This window comes from Fukomys damarensis, unplaced genomic scaffold (genome assembly GCF_012274545.1).
Source record: "Fukomys damarensis isolate Sample0158 unplaced genomic scaffold, DMR_v1.0_HiC HiC_scaffold_28, whole genome shotgun sequence".
Classification (NCBI taxonomy): Eukaryota; Metazoa; Chordata; class Mammalia; order Rodentia; family Bathyergidae; genus Fukomys; species Fukomys damarensis.
The window spans coordinates 47,714,508-47,735,092 of NW_022900940.1; the positions used below are offsets into that span (position 1 = coordinate 47,714,508).

The window sequence follows — 20,585 nt, forward strand, 5'->3', positions numbered from 1 at the left end:
AGTTTTACCCTTTCGTGTGCACAGGAGATGAACAGGAGAATTCGGAGCACTGCTGCTCACAGTAGCCAAGTCCTGAGACAGCCGGGCCCATCGTGGGCCAGCGGACGCACGCGTGGGATGGGGTGTGGCCGCCGAGGGTGGGCTACTCCAGCGTGGACGATTCTTGGCCATAGATATTAAGCGAAAAATGTCTCCAAATAGTACATTGGCATGTTACTGATTTCATGAAGTTAAAAACAACCAGAGCAAGAAAGTATTTAGAATATAGAGGAAATGAAACAATTTAAAAAACAAGGGACTGCAGATCACAGTGTCCGGCGGACGGATGCACAATCACAGGACAAACATGCAGCAGCAGTGACATCCGTGCCGCCAGGCTGTGTTTGTTGTTGTTGTTCTCAGTGCTGGAGATGGGACCCAGGGCTTTGCAGAGGGCGACCATGTGCCCTGCCGCCTCCCATCCTCACGCTAAGGTCTTAGCTTTACTCCGCCTGGCAGGTTTGAGGATGCTGGGTGTGGTGTAAACTCGCTAACAAAATGAATGCAAGTAGGTCAGATAAGGACCAGCGACAACTGTGCACCTGGGATTCTGAACAAAGGAATAAAAACCCACCTCTTATTCTGAAGCGAGAATACTCATCCAAAATACAGAACGAATCGTAAAAGTCGCACAGACAGCATGTGTGTCCACTTCCATCGGCCTTTGTTTTTGTGTGGTTTTTATCTTTGTTTTATTAGAACATGCCTGCGGTACACAGTCATTCCAAGTTGGTACGTGCACGTAACACATTTCAACTCTTTTTACATCTTCCTCCCTCTCTCTCTCCCCTCCACCTCTCGGTCCCTTCCCACAGCATGGAAATCGCCATCTCAACAGACGACAGAGAACAAGACAATGTTCCCGCTCTCGAGGAGGTCATGGTGACAGAGGGACACATAGTGGGCGATCTACAAAAGCATTCGCTAGGAAAATTAGAGAGAAGAAAGCAAGCCCTGGGCAGGGGCCACGAAACCAGCGTGGCATAGAGGAAGTCACCCCGGGAATGTGTAGAATCTAACGTTGGACTTGAAAAGGAAAGAACTGCAGGGCAGAGGAGTGCCATGTGTGAGGGCCTGAAGGAGGAAACTGGCTCCGTTTGGGTGGGGAACATAGGGCCAGGAAGGTTGAGGAGGCGTCGCAGTGAGTGGCTCTGCCGTGACGCAACGGTCTCGGACCTTATCTCCGCAGCTGCAGGAAGCCGTGGGAGAACTTAGCCCTGGAGGACATGATCAGATCGCTCACTCTGCAGACCGCAGGACCGGAGGCAGTTCAGTGAGATCGCGGAGGGACAGTTGTCCAGGCCGCCCCGTCTGACTGGGTGGACTGGCAGAGGGGGTGGAGAGTATGAGGCAGGTTAGGCTTTATCCACCAGGTAGAATGAGTGCGATTCACCGACTGACTGGATACAGGGCCTAAGAAGGAGGCAGAAGGCAAGAATGATTTTGCGTGCAGGTGGCAGAGGAAATGGTGGTGTGGGGCCCAAGCGTGGGAGAATGGAAGCAAGCACACGCTTGTTTTCTTCCGTGATGCAACTCATTCGCCCAGACACTGGCTCCAAGTGTGCTGGGGCCTTCTCAGCAGCATTTCTGCAACGAAGTCTGGGCGCCCAGCACTAGCAATGAGGATTCGCTTCTGTTTCCTCAACACCTGGAACAAGTAAGTGGCTTAAAGACACTGACTGTGGCAGGCCACTCTCTGAGGAGTCTTAAAAGTTTCCAGAACTCGTGACCAAGTATTAGAAATGTTGTTCCACTTCATTCTGTAAGTAACTCTTGGGTCAGTTACTTATATGGCAGAAAGATGAGGACTGAAAACAACTGTGGCCCTGACCGACCTCAGGCTATAAAACAATGTGAGAGCTCCCTCTGGGATTGCAGCTGGCTATCCACAGTCTCAGATTCAACCAGACTTAGTTTAACTTTTAACACAAGTTGTGCTTGTACTGAACAAGCAAAGACCTTTTCCTGTCTCCATTCTCTGTACAGCAGAGTGCAGCAACTGCTTATAAAGCTCATATCGCCTGGGTCAGGTGTTGTAAGTGACCTAGGGGTGGACACTGGACACAAGCTACATGCAGGGTGCTACACCACTTCCTATCATGGACATGGACACCCTCAGATTTTGGTATTCATTCAATTCACCAATTCTCCTCAAATATGAAGAGATGACTGAATTTTTCTCTTTTTAAAAGCAAAATAATTAAACATGGCTAGAGAGGGTGGCAGGTAAACAATAAAATCTTTTTGCATTGGGTACGACATAAAACAAGGGTACTTATTCTTTTCTTTCATATTGTAGACCATAAACATGCGAAGGAAGTAACATTAATTTCCTGTGGGGGGACTGCCGAAATGAAATTTTGTGATTACTGCTTTAAAAACAGAGAGAAATGCACGAATCTACTTCCTGTAGGAGTCCCATAAGACAACCAGTGTGGTGGTCACTGTGAACACAGGCCTTGCAGAAACCTTTACAATAAGGTGGTGACGCAGCGAGGCATTGTCAAGCTTCAAGAAATATCGACCCATTACCTCCAGATGAGTCCCTGAAGGGTTATTGCTAGTATTTGGCCTTGGGGAAAGGAGTCAATAAAAATCCATGTTCATGGCGCTTTATATACTGTGTGCAGGCAGAAGGAAGGCTGAACGAGGGTTATGGCTTCCCTTGTACCCGTCACACGGCTATGAGCAGGACTGTTAATGTCGGTCGTCAGTTGTCACACTCGCAGTGAGTGTGTGAGTGTGGATGGTCGGTGGCACAGAACTTAGAGGTGCCAGGAAGGTGGACGCAAACCGTAGCTTTGCCACTTCAGAATGATGTGACTTTGAACCAACCTCCACCCTCTCTGCCCTTTCCTGGCTGGACGATACACTTCCTGGAGTTTGTGAGTTGAGACCTGTGAGACTTTAGATCAAAGCTGGTGGGCACTGAACAGCAGAGATGACGTAGCTGGAGCACAAATGCGTTCCAGTCGTGCACAGCAGACTGAGGCCTGACACGAGCCTCACCACCCAACACCGCTAAGCACGGAAAATATCCTTGGGAGGTGTGATGGCTGATCTCCTCATGTGGCCTCCAGACAGCCCAAGAAATTACGTTTTTAATATTTAAGTGAGAAGTGTTGACTCTGCCTGCCCCTGTTTATCATAATCTGTGGAAGCAGCTTGGGAGAAAACTTCAGGGCCAATAATGGGGCACTCTTTCAGGAAACGCTGTGTCAGCATTGCTCCCAGCCACGCGGAGAGTGGCCGCGTGGAAAAACACAGGCACGATGCCCTGATCTGGAAAACGAGGCCGAAGGCCCAAACTCTTACTATTTTGTGTATTTAAATAAGCACAGCCACAATGGTAGGTAAAAAACATACATCCAGCCAGCTCTATTTATTAAACACAGCACTTTCGATCTGTGTAGCATAAAAACTCTAGTGGTAAAGCACTGGGTCATAATCTGTCAGCCTCTCCCTGTTGTACTGGAAAATAAATAAAGGAGCATCTTGCCACTGCTGACAGCCAAGCCTTACGGGAATGTGGTGAACAGAGGACCATCGGCAGAAGGCAGAAGGGCAGGAAACAAGTGAGAAAAGCGGGCAGACCGCGTCCAGCCCTGCGCTCCCTTCCCCGGCCAGGTGGACGTGGGGTACACTGACATCTGCCTGGCACTGTGAGAGGACAGTCCCACGGAAGTCCGTGGGTACATTGTGCAGGGCAAATGAAGTGTTTAGTGCCAGATTGAACACCTACTTCAAGTCTGTAGTAAGTAAATATCATTTCCTGTTATGGTAATTAATAATACCCTTTAAAAAAACAAAAGTACTTCTGGATTTTTCACGCATATAATGGAAAGCTGTTTGTTGTATCTGTCAGTTATCCCCATAAAACAAAACTGTATATTTAAAATACAATGAGCATAAGGCCTAAATCATTTTTAATATATTCACTGAAGCAAAATGTAAAAAAGGATAGGCGAATGAATATTCACTACATTTGAAAGGTACATTTATAATGGTCTGACGTAAAATATAATTTAAATGTCCTACTTAAGAAGTTACGCTGGGGAGGTCAGGAGAACTGCCAAGGCGGGGGTGCCTTCCGGCACAAATCCCTACACAGGAAGAGCAGCGAGCGTGGATGAGAAGTCCGACCAGTCCTGGAGACACCACTCCCACGAGGTGGGTCCCAAACACGAGGCGCGCGCGGCCTTCCCCAGACGGCAGCGGGGCCCGGGTGGACGTGAGCCGGCGTCGCTCGGCCTGCCAACGGTGAGATCGCAGTGCCCCGCAGACTCCCACGCCTTTCTTCCCTGCGTCCACTGTGGGGTTTTGCTGTGAGGCTCTCACGATGGTCACAGAGCATCTTATGGTTAAAAGAGGGTATTTTAAACTGGTAGCAATTTAACTTTGATGTTATAAAGATACTCAACACTCTTACTTGATACCGTGTTTTTCTGAAGGTACTCATATGGATTCTCAACCTTAAGGCTCCTTTAAAGAAAGAAATGATTACAATTCTCTGGTGTTGACTTATAAATGTCATGCAAAAGCTAGATATAAATAGTTTGAGAGTCAACGAGATTCAGAAAAAAATACAACAAAATGAAACTAATAAAATTGAAATTGATGTAGTTGGTAGACGAAGTTGCCGCCCTGCTTTGCTGAGCTCAGGAGCTGCTGCTGGAGTTGGGAGCAGGGCTGGCGACCGGACAGCGAGGTCCCGGTGTGCTGTGGGGCGCAGCCCAGCCAGAGCTCCAGGTGGAGGCGCCGCGCCGTGCTCCTATCGCTTTTCTCTGCAACCCCGGAGACATTTCTCCAAAGCCTGCTACGCCTTTGTGCAGCCCACCTCTCTGGCCCGCACTGAAGCAGTGGGGCTGCACTGCAGTCTTCACAGCCAGTGCAAGCAAGGAGCCCTGTCGTTACCTGCTGCTTCCTGACAAACACCACAAAACTCTGGCTTACCTCGGCAATGGACCTCAGATTCTTTGGGTGAGGAGCCCAGGATGGTACTCTGTGCAGTGGCTCTGCGACACAGTGGCCTCAGGACAGTGGTGAAAACTATGAGAGTTTGCAACGTTTTTCTAAACCACCGCACATTTTGAGATCACGAAGCCATTTGCAGTTTTAGGGTGCCCGTCTGTTTTATGAGTTTTAGGATGACTCAATATATGCATTACATTCTCACAGAACTGGAAGGAGGGCGTAAGCCAGCTCCCACCTGTCTGAGCCCTATTTTAGGAAAAATTCAGCTAGGTGCCTATGGAGATAACCAACCACAGTAGCGCTGAGCTCGTGGAGTAGGCGGGATGTGCTCAAGAAACAGGAAGAGCAGACAAGACCGGCTGGAGGCCAGCTTTGGGAATGGGCGAATAAGTGAATGACTCTGCCCGCGTGCCCTCCCGCAGCCCAGCACCCGTAAGCGCCCTCTCTGTACAACAGGACTGCAGGATCCTGGGGCTGTCAGCGTGGGCGGGTGTGGCCTGTCCTCTTCCCGTGTTGTCTCGGGTGTGTTAAGAGGTTGGCTCTTGCCCACTTCTTACATTTGGGACATCTGTGTTCACGGCTGCCATAGGCCTTGCGTTTGACCACGCCATTCCCATTCCCTGTGCTGAGCTTTATGTCAAAGAAGGGCTCACTTTCAAGACTCTTGCCTGAGCGTGGACAGTCTGTGGGTGCTGGCCTCAAGGAGCAGGACTGGAGCTCCTGCAAGGCCGGACCGCAGCTCCTTCATTCTGACCAGAGGTCTGGACCCTGAGGGCAGGGACAGAGTGTGCGGCTGTGGTCTGGAAATCCTCTAGAAGTTTAGACCAGGCGCAGCTGTGAGGGTGGCACCGCCCAACAGCAGGGCGGGGCGGGGGAGCGCCGTGCAGGGACGATCCCTGATGGCTCAGTCTGTTCAGCAGGACTCTGCACCGGCCAGCTTTTCCTAAGGTGCACAAAATGTTTTGAGTTTGTGTGTGGTTCAGTGAAATGTTCAACAGAGAATTCTGCCTTTCATTGGAATTTGGTGGTGAGATTTCTGGGACTCTGTTTCAGATGTCCTTTGTCCTCTTGCAGGTAGGATGGGCCATGAAAAGTGGTTGAGACTGGACAGACCACGCCACAGTTAGACTTTTCCTCCTGAATGCTGAGCAGGAGGGTACAGACAGAGGAGGAACCATGGAGACTCAATTTCAATATGCGGGCAAGAGTACACACACTGTCACGTTGCAACTGGTTATTGGCGTTCTGATAATTTGGTGATCTTTTCATTGTCCAGAAATTTAGCAAACATGTTGACTTAGGGTTGGCTGTTTCATGTGGCTCTGATATTCTCACCAGGACTCATTTTCTCCCCAACGCCTAGCTCAGTTTTGCTCTGTTTTGGCTTTATTTTTGAGGAGATGTTCCTCAAACAGTGGCTAAGGAGCCCTCTGTAACTCTAGGCTTGTGCTTTACTAGGTCTCAGTCCCAGCAGGAAGGAGAACACCTGGGACCACGCCGGCAGGTTTCCCGGTGGGCTCTGCTTGGGTGCAGATGAAGTTTGTGTTCTTTGAATCCCACCGAGACCGAAGAGCAGCAGCACTGCGCTCGCCTGGCTGAGGGCATGGACCTGGCCTCAGGTCAGAGGAGTGCGAACCTCCTGCTTACACTGCGGAGGGCAGAGGTTGGCTGCCTCGGGTCCAGAGAGCTGCTCCCAAGGAAGGTGGTCAGAACCAACAGATCCCGTTGTGAGAGAGGAAGCCGTCAACACACACGTGCTCACAAAAATGTGTGCTAGGAATTTTAGTGCAATAGCTGGATAAGTGCAGGGTGCATCCTGTTGAATTGTCTTTCTGTACTTTTTTAATAGCCAAGTCTTTGGAGTTACGGCCCCTCAGACGCTGCTGGGACTTCATCTTGTGTCTGGAGCTGTGCGGGAAGTGGAGGACAGGGGAGAAGCCAGCCCCGGGGATGTCGGCTGAAAGCTGAAATGTGCCACAGCCCTGCGCTCCTCCTCTCCGACAAGGACTCTCCACTCTGCCCGTCTCCTCACACAAGGCTGGGATCTGCTCCTCTCCTTGGATGCGGAGGGTCGGGCCTCCGAGTTCTTCTGACTGGAAGGCATGTTACGAAACGGGATGTACCCTCGAGAGCTGCAGGTAAGAAACGGGAACAGCACAGCCTCACATGACCCCCACTTAGCCTCCTGGTCCTGGGCTCCTTTCCCCTCAACAGGTGTGAAGACAAAAGGCCCATTGTCCTTAGGAGCCTATAGGATAAAGGGGGAGAACATGTCCTTGCCGGTTACTCTGTCAGTGATGAAGAGTGTGTTTAATCTCCTGCCATCTCCATGGTTCCACGGGGTGAATTCTACCGAGGGACAAAGTCCGCTTTGTCTCCCAACCCACTCAGACGTTTAACTTGACCTTTCATGCAGTCCTCGGTGGTCACAGCCCGAGCACTGTGTTGTGACGATGCATTGGGAATATTATGTCTTTTCCCTGCAAGGGGGAGAGTGCAAATATCAGAGATGCTCTGAAGTTGAGGAGAAACGTGTTTCCCTTCTGCTGATTTCTTGAAGTAAGACTTCATCTGTCCAGTAGTCATAGGCTTGCAGAAAAACTGAAGGGAGAGCTCAGTGGGCTCTCTTCTTGGCCCTCATTCCTCCCATGCATCCTCTGCTATGGGCACCGCCGATGAGCACCCACAGTTTGAGTTAGGGCTCCACTCTACCTTCTGGGGCTTTCATCAAGTGCGAGGCCTACCTCACTGGCCTGGCAAGCCCTGTGCTCCGCCTACTGCCTTCCCTGCTCTCCCTGTGTCCGTCCGTCCGTCCATCCGTCAGTCCATCCCGCCCTCCACCCCGGAAGCACTGGTTCCCCGCCCCTGGTCTCGGCCTTTCGGTCCGAATCTCTGGAGCCGGCTTCTTCCCTCTGCAGAATGCACTGAAGCTTCGGGCGTCTTCTGCTGGCTAGTTCTCTGCTGTGGCTAAAGTCTCTGCTGTGTTCCTTCAGCTCTCAGTGTAAGAAAGCAGCACGCTTGTCCCCACCTCTCACTTTTTTCATTGGTATTTGCCTAATTGTGGGAGATTGTCTAAGTTTTGGAAGGTGGTTTATTGTACATTTTTGGTCGAAGAACTGAATGACATCTCAGCATCATTTCAAGCACATTTCTTGTGGGACAGAAGAAATAAATAGCAAATTCACATGCTGATGACAGCTCTCTGAGGGAGAGTCTGCCCGGGCTGCAGGCCACATTGGGATTCCTGGGAATTTTACATGGGAGAATTTATAGTCACATAATTAGTGTTTTCCTTCAAATGAATGCCACCGACTCTCTAGCACACAGGGACCTGGTTGGTTCATACTTTCACTGTGGACGTGTGGCTCAGACATTTTTCTTTTCTGTTTCTGTTTCTGAAATAGAAGGCGGCAAGGCCATACGAAAACCATGCAGAGTTTGGGAGCTCCTGTTCATTTCTCCTGAACATGGGCAGAGGTGGGTGCCCACTGAGAAGGGCACAGGCTGTCAGGGTCAGTGCGTGACCCGAGGGTGCCCACAGCCTTATTCCTTGAGTTCCTTCCCCTCTTGGGATGCCATGCACTCACCCACCCCAAACCACCACTCCTGGCCACTGCTACACTTCCTTCTGGTGAAACCAAGTGATATGAAATCATCAGCACCTCTCCCTCCCTCCAGACCCTCTCCACTTATAAAAACATCATCCACTAATTGTTAGAATCCCAGGGGTGCCTGACACCTAATTTCCATTCAACCAAGAGCTGACTGGACCCTCAGCATCCCTCTTTACCCTGTTCTTACTTGGTACCCACTTTTCTTTCGCAGAAAAGGCCTGCCTTGTCCAGGGCAGAGTGAAAAACAGCCCCACCCTGTCTCTCTCAGTCTCTGTTATCCAGCAACTGTCCAAAGACGTGGAAGAACGTCAGCAAGGCATACTGGAAGCAGGTACGCAAAAGCCAGACAAGATGGGGCAGAGAAGCCTGATGTCAGGGAAGGTGTCCCCTAAATGACACGAAGCAGCTCCATGAGGTGACATGGAAAAGTTAGAGGTGCCAGCAGAAGGCCAGCTGTTAGAGTGAGGAGTGGACTCAGTTGTGTGAAAAAGCAATCGCGAAAAACAGTACACTAGCATAAGTACCTGTGTAGTTAGCAGGGAGGTGATAAAGCTTAAAGATGGAGTGTGGTCTTGAGGATCAGTGTGAATTTGAAGCCTAGTTCTGCCTTTGACTTTTAACCAGCAGTCGTTCAGCCCGCACCCCAGCCTTCTCCAGAGAGGAGCAGGCCGCTTACCCGCCCGCTGTGTCCCGAAGACGGGGCTTGGGTAGGGTACCTGCTGGCGCGTGGTGCTCAGCTCAGGCGGATTTCCATTAGATGCCTGTTGGTAAAATGTCAGGGAGGACTGAGAATCCCGGGGCCCAGCCCTGCCCCGACTCTCACTGCACAACCTCTTCGGGCAGCCTGGGGGCTAGAGGTCCTGTGGGCGAGCTGGGAGACGCCGCCTTGGGTTTTAGCACCCAGGACTCTGTGCCTGTGTGTGCTGAAGGCCGTCATCAAAGCTGGGGAGCCAAGAGCGGGGCCCGTGGAGGCAGGTTCTGGATCCGTGCGGCACCGACTGCAGAGAAATGGGTTTCGCACTTCTTCTCATGGCAGCCTTTTCTGCCGCCCACTGAAGCGAGGCCCCTGCCCAGTGGTGTGTTGCTCTGCCAGCGAGTCTTCTGTTTGGCCTGCATGCAGCGTGCCTCTGTCCACCCTCCCGTGTCCCGAGGAGCGGGACCCAGCTCCTGCCCTCGTGGTGTCCTCCAGCCTAAGCATTCAGCGTCTCCCTGGAGACAAGGGCTTTATGATCTGTTGTACATAGATAATTCAAGATTCAGGCTCACAGCTTTTTTTTTTTAAAGAAAGTAAGACAGTAGTGAAACTCATTTTCTATAACTCCCCAAGTGGTTTTGCAATAAATCTGTGAATTTAATCACCTTCCTCTGTTGAGAATCTCCCCTAATTGGGTTCTTGTGAGAGATAATAGAGCTGATGAAAAAATACTTCATCCCTGGAAAAGAAGCCAGAGCCTCATCCAATACACCAACACTAAAGACGGATGATCCCCAAAGGAGGCTTGGGCAGCCCAGGGGAAGCTCGCGGGTCCCCTGCCCTGTGTCAGGGCGGCAGCTTCTAGAGGATCATACTCCAACTCCTGGTCAGCGGCCAAAAGATGAAATTCTCTACATGGAAACCGAGGGTCTGCAGGACCGCGATGGCCGGTTACTAAGGGGACACAGAGGGACTTTCAGATGCATCTAGCGGACTCAGCGTTGGAGACTCGGGACTCGGATGCCTCCTTGTCCATCTCCCGAGGGAGACCAGGACAGGCACTGCGGGAACTGAGCACACATCCCTCGACTGCTGGCTGGCAGAGCCGCCTCATGGCAAGGAGAAAGCCACAGCTCAAAGCTTCCTGACCTCAGCTGCTGGACAGGTTGGACCTCCGGAGAGGGCCTGTCACCAAGTTGCTTGCCCCATTGGAGGGGTCAGGGCCCTGGCAGACTCAGCGCCACCGACTTTGCTGGGTTTCCCGAAGCCCCTCCTAGGCCTGCCTGCACAGCCTCTCGGGGTCCAGGGTGAGAGGTCACCAGGGCCTCCTGGGAGTAGATGCAGGAGCTCACTGGGATGGCAGAGCCAGAGCCAAAGTGGAGGAAGAGCTACTCAAGTGCCGTCGTCCTGTGAGCAGGACTCATCTACTTCCTCACACCACAGAGCAGACAGCGTCCTGGTGCCTCTGCTCAAGTGGGGCACTCAAGGACTAAAGTACAATAAAACCCAGACCCCTGGTGTCAGCCCCAGGGTGTGATTCCTCCCTCTTCTCCCACTGGACAGCTTCAGTATGAATTGCTCCCGAAACCAACATTAAAATTTAACCACTGCTCCGGGCAGGGAAAGAAGAAACCTCCCTTCTTCTGGGACTTTTCTTTGGGTGCATGTCCTACTGAGTTCGTGAGCCTTACCCACACCGCAGCTGGGGGCTTCCCCGGGGGCATCTCCCAAGTAACCGAGGCACCCAAGTGTGGTCCCAGCTGAGAACTCCAGACTCCTGAAACCCAGTGCCAGGCCCCAGTCTGCGTCTGTCCGGCCAGGGAGATGCAGCGCTGCTAAGTCTGAGGCCACCCCAGGCTAATCGTTTCTCCAGAATGCTTTCCACTTGTGCGCTGTGTGCTTGTTCCTTCCCTTGCCTGCATCTGCTAGGCTTCTTCTTTTGCTGAAAGGCGGGCTCTGAGTCGTCTCTAGAGACTTCCAGAATAATGCTGTCTCCTGTGTCAGTCCCCTCTGGTATCCTCAGACGTAACTCTGTTATGCTTTGACAGCTTTCGGGACTTCCACTAGTACATTTTGCTGTAACTGTCTAGCCTCTATTTTCCATGCCAGGCTAAAAAGGGAGGAAAATGTCAAATTCAGAAAAAAATTTCAGAAATTTATACCAAATATGAACCAATCATTGTGTTAGTTCTGGTGATGCCAAAATAAAATAATAAAAATTTAATAGAAAGTGGGCGTGGGCTTATTTACCTAATTGTTTGTTGCATGTCAAATGCTATTTCCCATTCTCTGACATGTGTGAGCTGTGTGAACTTCAGGAAAGTTATTTAACCCTTTAAATATCATCCATAGCAAGGAAGTACTGGTGATACTTCAGTTTTTATGGGCTAATTAAAAACATGTACTTTGCTTAGCCCACTACCTGGCCAGCGTGGGTACCCAGTGAGCATTAGTTATTGCTTTGTAATATATTAATATTAATAGCACTGTGTTTATAATATTAATTCCATCATAACAGCAGCAGCGACTTGTGCCTGATACAGAGAACCTGGGCATACACGTGAAGATTTTTGAAAGATCAGGGTTGTGGGATTATCTGCTTCCTGAAGTACTTGACAACCACCTCAGGCAAATCTAACTTTACATAAAGCATCCGGAAGTGTGAGGACTTGTGCACAGCCTGTCTCAGTCAGCCAGTGCAAAGACTCATCAGGGCTGCACATCCTGCTCCCGTCATCTCAGGCTCGCGCTGGATTTACACTCCCAGCCCCTTCCGACGGTGGCTCTGGTTCTCAAACTTGGGTTCACTTTAGAATCACGGTGGTCACCTGTGTCTCACTCCCAAAGCTCCAGGTTAATTGACTGGTGGTCAGGGCCCGGCTCTGCGATCCCCAGATAATTGCTGTGCCGAAAACTCCCAAGAACACTCACCTGTGGCTCGTGATGACAAGTATTAAAAAGAGGCATCTTGCCACTTTCCACACAGTGGATGTGTCTGTGGTTGCTGTCGGTGTGTGGTGCTGTGGTAGCACTAATACACCCAAGGTATCTGCAGGAATGTGTCGAGCACAGTGACCTTCTCAGTGGGCAGGAAGGACCCTGAGTCAGTGCCACTATGGGCCCCAAGGGGCTGCTCTCCTTCACTGTCGAGCTGGCCCTTCACAGCTACCCTTCTTCGTCTGGGCGGACCAGTCCCATGCCAGGTGGGGGGCTGGCTTCCTTCCTGTGTAGCTCTACCTGCAGGAGCAGGGCTCACCAGGAGCCCTGGGGCCTGCACTGCACGCTGCGATGCTCGGGCCAGGAACTCCACGGACTAGGACTCCTTTTCTGCTCCCCATCCGTCTCCCCAAGTGCTCCCCGCTTCTTGAGGTAGCTACTCTGACAGAGCAGCCAGAATATGGTCACAAAGGTGGCAAGAGGTGGTGGCGTGGGACAGAGTCCTGGGGCCCTTAGTGAGAGCACGGCAGAAGCTTCTACTGTGTGCCATAGAGATCCTCCCCCGCTCCAGAGTCTGGACGGCAGGAAAGAGTTTATTTCAACAGAAATCATATAGGAGAAGCACCGGAAACCTTTCAGATGTGAACAGTGCTCAAATGGAAAATGGGAAAAATTAAATAATACAAGACCTATGGTGGAATATTCACATCGAAAAGAGAGCCCATTTAACCACATCTGCGATGTGATAGCTCTTTTGACAGCCAGGTTTTCTTTAAGTCATGCCCGCACACGAGTGTGAATTTGAGACTTCTTCTTTTCCTCTGTCCTTTGCCCTCTTCCTCTCTCATTTCTTCTTGTCTCTTCCCATCAGGATTCTCAGGCAAGGAAAATACAGCAGGGTGCACTCAACAGAGAGGGGAAGATGCCACGCCCCTTTCTGAGAGCACCCCACAAGGCGTGTTTGTCAGGTGACAAAATCTCTAATTCTCACAAAACTCCACAGAGGGACATTGTATACACATCTATTTTTTGAATAAGAGGCTTGAACAATGAAACACAATTATGCAAAAGGAGTCAGGGTTCAGATTTGGAGCCCGCCCTGGCTGGACAGCTGCTGGGTCTGTGTGTGGAGAAGGAGCCTGGCCGCAGCCATCCCCTCAGCTCAGTTTCTGTTGGCATTGTCTTCACAACTCCAGCCACCCTCGGATCGATATCTGGCGCTATGGGGAGCCAGGGGACCCGTTAGGAGAGGAATCGCTGACCACAGGGCCAGGGCCTCCCCAGGCTGATTCTTCCAGGTCTGGTTCTGCAGACCCCACAGCTCCTCTGCACCACTCCGAGGGTTATTTCACGGCTCTGTCAGACTCAGAAGCGAGGAGTCTGCAAAGACTGGGCCACTGCAAGCCCTGGAGAGCCCACAGCAGCAGAACGAGGCCACGAGAAGCTGCGGCTCTTCCCTGATGTCTGGCCAGGCCCACGCCGAGTGGGAAGAGGACCAAGGGGAGAGGCGTGCTCTGCTTCTGGCTGAGTCCATCTCATCTGTAGGAGCAGAAGACTGCAGAGAAGAGAGTTTCATAGCCAGGCCACGGACTGGGTCAGATGGACCGAAAAGAACGGTTAGAGTCCGTCAGAGCGCTTGGATCTCATTATTCAGGGAGGGATGTGCTTTGTGTTCACAAGTGAGGAGAAAACCTGAAAACATAGTAACCCCAGGGGAAAGCTGGGCTGTTCTGCAGGGCCCAGTGGACGCTGTGAGGGTTCCTGCCATCTCCTTGGTCTGTTGGAGCACTTGGGCAGTGCCCCTTCTGCCCTCCTTTAGGCACCGCTGCGAACAAGCAGACCCTGGAATGGCGCCTGCTCCAGGCTGGGGCTGTGTCTCCAGGAGTGGTGTGGATGGCGCTTTCCTCCTGCAGAGATGCTGGGATGCAACGTCTCTAAAACCAGTTGTTCAACTGGGGCCAAAACAGTCTTCCGGAAAAAGTCATCCGAGAATAGGAGGTAGCGGCCTGGCGGGGGCTGAGAGAGGCGTGCAGCTGGCATTGCAGTGGTGGTGCTTGTTCCCGCGTCTGCACTGGGCATGGAACGGGAGGGCTCTACCCCCTGGAGAGCTGGGGACCGCCGCTGCCTCCTGCTCCTGCTCCTCCTCCTCCTCTTTGTCCTCTTCCTCCCTCTTCCCTCTCCTCCTCCTTCTTCTTCCTCCCTCTCCTCCTTTTGCTTCTTCTCCCCCTTCCTTCTTTCTTCCTCTTCCCTCCTCTTCTTCTTTTTACTCTGCCCCTCCTCTTCCTCTTCCTTTTCTTCTCCTTCCCCTCTTCCTTTACCTTTTTCCTCCTCTTCCTCTCTCTCTCCTGTCCTCTTCCTCTCCCCCATTTCCCATTTCCTCTCTCCTCACCTCAAAGATTAATGAGGAATGGCCAGGGCTCAGCCCTCTAAAACTTTACTGAACATGTGCATTGCCTGGGAACTTTGCTAAAGCACAGATTTTCCCTCTGCAGCTCTGGAGTAGACCCTGAAGCCTGCATTTCCAACAGGTTCCCGGGATGGGCTGCTGTTACCAGCCCACAGACCTCACTGGGAATCATAGCACTAGAGGAAGATCAGATAAATTATGCAACAGAGCAAAAGCTAGTACATTCGCTCTTCATTCTGTCAGCAAGTATTTGTTGAAACCTATTTTGTGCTGGGCGTTAGGGCTGAAGTAGTGAGCAAAAGAGACCCTGAGCCTGTTCCTACTGAGTTCAGGGGTGGTGTGTCCGGTAAACTGTAATTAAATGGTTATGAACCCAGGCAGAATACTGCAGCTGCAGTGAGGCTAGTAAAGGAGACAGGAGGAGCTATGAGACCTTGAAATGGGGTGTCCTCATCAGGTGGTCAGAAAAGACTTCCCTGAGGACCTGATACTGAGCCGAGGAATGAAAATAAAAACAGCCGCAGTCAGCCATACTTTGACTACTTATTTGGGGCTGGTAATTTACCGGGCATGTTTCTTCGTATTATCTCATTTAAATCTCACAGCAACCTCCTCCTAGGGTTGTCATCAAGTCAGGAGTCACTGAGGCTCAGAAGACTTGTTCTGTGCCACAGCACTGGTGCGCAGCCAGTTCGTAACCAAACGCAGGTCAGACACATTCTTAGCTTCCCTGAAGTGCTCCCATCCTTACCCAAGACTCGCCAGGGAGGCCCTGAGTCAGTGAGCACTGGCTCTGCTCCCTGCTGTGCCAGCTGCTGTGCTGAGATCGGCTCTGCCCCTGCAGTGGGTGCAGTGGGAAGGCTGAGTGCGGGAAGCGGAAGACGACCCTGGGCCCTCGCTTCCCAGCGGCTCACTGCTTCTTGGACACCGGTCTCGCCGGTCATTTCCCCAGGAGCGTTCTGGGTGCCCAGTACTTTGCCAAGAACCTGACACGACCTTGCTCCAAATTGTCGGCAGTTTTTGCTGGATCACAGCTTAATATGGACGTCTTCATTTTATGGGGAGGACCTTGGAGGGGCAGGAGGACCTCTGTGGGGCGTAGGCCAGCACGGAGGTGTCCCTGCCAGCGCAGGGCTCCTGAGGGGCCGTCCGGGGCCCTCGGCAGGCAGGCGGTCTCCGACCGCACCCACACTGTTCACCTTGACGCTGGCCGCTCTCACTCAGGAGCAGTGGTGGTAAAGCTGGCCCCGCCTCAGCGAAATATTTCATTTTTATTAGTGATGCTGATCTGCATTGAAGTAGCGTTTCCCCAAGGCATTTCGTACATGAGGATTTCTTATAAACACACACAAATAAAGTTCCAGAAAATAAAAACATATCTACAAGGGGGAGCCAATATCTAGAAATTGATGTTCTGTCAGTGATCACAAAAGCCTTTGTCCAGAGGTAATTGTTGCCAGCGGTACAATTGAAGCTTTCAAGCAAAAATTAAAATTTTGGAAAATGTGATGTCAGCCTTCTACCTCTCAAGGCCTTTTTAGAGTAAAAATGGTGGCATTAACAGACCTTTAAAAAAAACAGAAGGAGAGCTACAAAAATCCTTGAACCAATATCTCCCTAATGTCCATTGCATGACCCTTACATTGTCATGCATGGGTGAGAGAACTGGTGAAATACAAACTGGATCCACAGGTTTTACTGAAGAGGAAGGAAAGTTTACAGTTGTGGTTTCAGATTCCGCACCGCCGCTAACCTTCATGAAAATAGCATGGGTCAACTTTTGTGTACTACAAAGGAAGCACAGTTACAATGATTTTAAATAGTCACCGAACTATTCCTGTTTCCCAATCACGTACCCGGCGTAACCATGTTTTCTTCATCTACCTCAACCCAAACAATGGAAGCCAGCAGCATACGGGTAATCGAGCTCTTTTCTGTTGAGCTGGATATTACATGGAGAGAGCCTCTCTTTTTCCATGTTTTTTATTGTGAGGCAGGCGGCAGAACCACTGAGCTAAATCCCTGGCCCAATGTTTTTTATTGTGGAAAATATAGTTATTTCTCTTCCAAAAAAGTTATTTATGTTAACATATAGTAAGTTTGTAAGTTATTTTAAAAGAATTTCATAAAGAAATATTTTAAACGGTTCTAATTCTGAATGCTGTAAATACTGAGAGGCACCATCCACACCAGCCCTTCGGGGCTGTCCTCATGTTTGGGGTACAAGGGGGCCCAAGCCAGAAAGCTGGAGGGCGCCTGCTGCATGAGAACGTGGGATCTGGCGCCAGCTCCGTCCCGCAGAGCTGAAGTTTCGTCTGCCAAGCCACACCGTGCGATCACAGCCCCGGTCTTCGGGGTAGGAGACTAGCCCGCTCCCGGGCCGCTGTGAGCCATGCAGGTACAGAGGGCTCTGACAGCTCCTGCTGCAGTGTCCCTTCCGCTGCCTTCGTGTTGTGAGCTTCGTTTTCCTCACTGCTGAGTTTTTAGAGGTCGTTTTACTTCAGGCCTCGCACACTTCTGGAAACAGATTTCCTCCACTTAGAAGTGATACCGGAGCAGCACCCCAGCGAGACAGAGAGCTGGGGTAGGAAACGCTGATGAGCCTCGGTGGGGTTCCGCAGTGCAGATGTAGGAAGTGACATCACAGCACCCTGCTCTGTCGGGGAGTACGGGTGCTCTTTGGCTTTGAGTTTAAATATATTTTAGAATTTCCCAACTCCAGTCAAGTACTGTGACTGTGAAAGCACTGCCAGGAGGCACCAAGCTGTACTTGTTTCTCCAGTAACACATTCTTGGAGCTTCTGAGCACTTGGCGCAGTTCTAGGTGTGAGAATAAAACAGACAAACGCAGGTGATGGCAGGAATATACGTATTCGGGCTTATATCAGAGAAGAGATGACAAATTAATACAGCACAAAGTATTTTCAGTAAGAGTAAGTACAGTGAAGAAAGAGCAGCAAAGAAGAGACGGTCTGAGGTAGCAATGTGGTTTTACATTTTTGTCAGCACGGTCGGGATGGCCTCCCGGAACAGCTGATTTGGGGTGAAGGGTGCACCATGCGGTGTCTGGCCAGGCCTCTGCAGGCATGGGGAGTCTCAAGGGCAGATTTCCTGGTGTATCACAGGAGAGCAAGGAAGCCAGTGTGAGCTGGAGGAGAGAAAACAGGGCAGGACGGAAGATGTGGTCAGAGAGGCCCGGGGCAGCCTCTTGGGTCTCCCTGAGCCACGCAGCCCTGGTCAGGAAGCCACCAGAGACCGTGGAGAACAAAGGATGCGGTCGGGCCAGTGTGGTGGCCAAGGAGGTGGTGACGCGTGGTCAGACACTCCGTCTACTCTGAGGCCAGATCCAGCAGGAATTGATTGTACGTCGATGTGTGGTTTAAGAGCAAGAATCTAAAATCTGAGTAATGGGGGGAATGGAATTCCAGGAGCTGAGACCAGAGAGGCTGAGGAAAAGCAGGATTTGCTGGGTGTGTCAGGGAGCAGACCAGAGTTTAGGCTTGAAAATGCTTATTTTGGGAGTAGCACACTAGACATCTGAATGCCATTCATATATACTCAAGTATGAACCAGATCAACAAAAGCAGCTAAGGCATTGTTAGGAGTGGCTAACAAGTTAAAGTGGCTGTGTCTCTTTCTTGAAAAAAATCCTAAATTTTTACATGTAAGTTTTTCTCTTCATCCTTTTGGTGCTGTTCCAGAACTGCACACCCTATGCCAGGTGTGACCTTACTAAAGTCCGGAAGAAAAGGCTATCTGTTCTGAGGTACAATGCCTCTGCTTGTGGAGCTCAAAATAGCTGCTCCCTCATTCCTCGTGCACAGCACAGGATCTGGGCTGCGCTGTCCGCATTGGTCTGATGTGTTCTCAAGTCCACTCACACTCTCCATCTGGGTTTAGATCCATTTTAATTTTTCACAGCTCCTTTTCTCTTCCCCATGAACATAGCTTTCTGTATTTCATCTGTCCCCCTCACCGATGCTATTGCTGAATCTGGCATCCGATGCACCATTGTCTAATGATGGAAGTGGCACTACCCAATGTAGTATCATCTGCAGATGTCATTAATGTGATATTTGTGCTTCTGTACAGATTTTTAAAAGGATGTCAAATAATGTGGCTAATGAACTTGCAATTAAAGTAAGACGAAGGTCATCACTTTTTTTGAGAGTAGAGAGGGACATGCTTTCTATTGTTCCTCTCTCTGAATAGCTTATTTGCTCAGCAAATAGCCAAGAAAAAAAGGAGCAGGGGTGGATTTTTTGATGCCAGTGCCAATTCATTCGTGGGCTGGGGAAGAGTTGTCCAGAAGTGTGAATGAGGTTCCTTGTGCACATTTATGCTGCATATCTATTTGAAACAAAGACAAGCAGGAAATGTAGATTTCATAACTCTTCAGTTTCATCAAATGCCAATAAGCCCCTGCAATGGCAGAATAAATACATTAATGTGTTTTGACACAGTGATCATGCCTGTTTCTCCTTAATGAGCCAGGCTGGGAAATTCCAACTGTGCCGATGCTGGGCAGGGCTGTCAAACCACCAGACGTGCCCCATGCTTGTAAGGGACGGTGGCTTAATTGGCCATCTGAGCACTTCTCTGCATGTCTCTGCTGATGCCCTCAGCTTGGAGTTGCCTTATGCAGACATCTTTAGGAGGGCGGGAGACGGGGCCTGGAAAGGGATTTTCGCCTGGGAGAGCATTTCGTGGTTCAGCTGTAGGCGGAAAGCTGCAGGAAGGAATTCACTTTTAGAGACTGTGTGACTATGCAGTGGGTCCCTGCTATTTCAGTTCCGCACAGCTGGCTGCTGGAGTGGCTGCTTTTCTCTTCTCAGCTGAGAGAGGTTTTGGAATGACCGCTGCCAACAGTCACGACAACGGCTTGTTGTTTTGTTTCCCTTCACGAGGGTATTTCTTCTCACCTGACTAATAGTTCTAGATCTCTTGGCCCATGTCTAACTGGCGTTTTCGTTTTGCTGTGCAACCCAGGAGATGTATGCAATGCCCATCTACCAAGAAGGCAGGAGCAGGAGAGGAGCCAGAGTGTCAAGACGCAGGCGCGGTACAGGGAGTTGAGATGCGCGCCGAGTGCTCAGAAAAGCTTACAAACCTGTGCAGAGACAACAGCATCACCGAATGCTCTCTCCAACTCTGCCTCCATCTGTGCGTCCGCTGCATTTCTCTGTCCATCGGACACATTCTCCGCCCTCTCCCACACCGTGTGGAAAGAGGCCCACCCACAGCTCCCAGGCCACACCTGCAATTCCAACCGCAGGGAAGGGGCGACTCAGCTCTGCTTTAGTTCTAGGTTGCTGGGGAAAAAGTGACCCAGCCTCTCAGCTCCATCCCTGGGCCTCAGTGGGACATTCTCAAGCATGGCTTCTGCTACTGTGCTGCCTCGGATTAGGTGAAAAGCCTGAGAATGCATGTAGGACACTCAGATACACCAAGAAATATCTACTATACAGGAGGAGAATGTCTACGAAAACAAAGCCTAGATAGGCAACAATACTAGGACATAGTAAAGAAAGGGAATCTTCAGCCCTACTTTTCCTTCACTGTCAGGCTCTCGGACACTCTCCACCCTGCAGACTCCACTGAGCAACCAGCAGGCCCGTCACCGGTGTCCCGGGAGTCAGGCAGAGCCTGTCCACCTCCGGCACTGTTATGCTCCCCAGTGTCTCCCGTGCCCTGTGCTAGAGGAGAACACAAGTCCCTTCTTCAGCAAACATTTGTCAAGCCAATGCTGTCTTATAACCAGAACAGAGGGAAGATGACTTAGTTCCCTGCTTGATTTTGACTTTGACTTTAAGACCATATGGGCCGGGCCGGGGATTTGGTTCAGTGGTTCCGCCTGCCTTGCAAGCACAAGGACCCAAGTTCGATCCCCAGTACCAAAAAAAAAAAAAAAAAAAAAAAA

General features: G+C 50.7%; 1 protein-coding gene across 1 annotated transcript; it reads left to right on the plus strand.

Annotated features, from left to right (window-relative positions):
• Nucleotides 1-1,581: 1,581 nt before the first annotated feature.
• LOC117283618 lies at nt 1,582-20,554 on the plus strand. The gene is made up of 4 exons (XM_033756999.1): nt 1,582-1,696; nt 6,863-7,151; nt 8,839-8,958; nt 19,655-20,554. Exons 2-4 carry the CDS (start codon nt 6,983-6,985, stop codon nt 19,990-19,992), a joined length of 627 nt encoding a protein of 208 aa, XP_033612890.1. The 5' UTR covers nt 1,582-1,696; nt 6,863-6,982; the 3' UTR covers nt 19,993-20,554.
• The last annotated feature ends 31 nt before the right edge of the window (nt 20,555-20,585 follow it).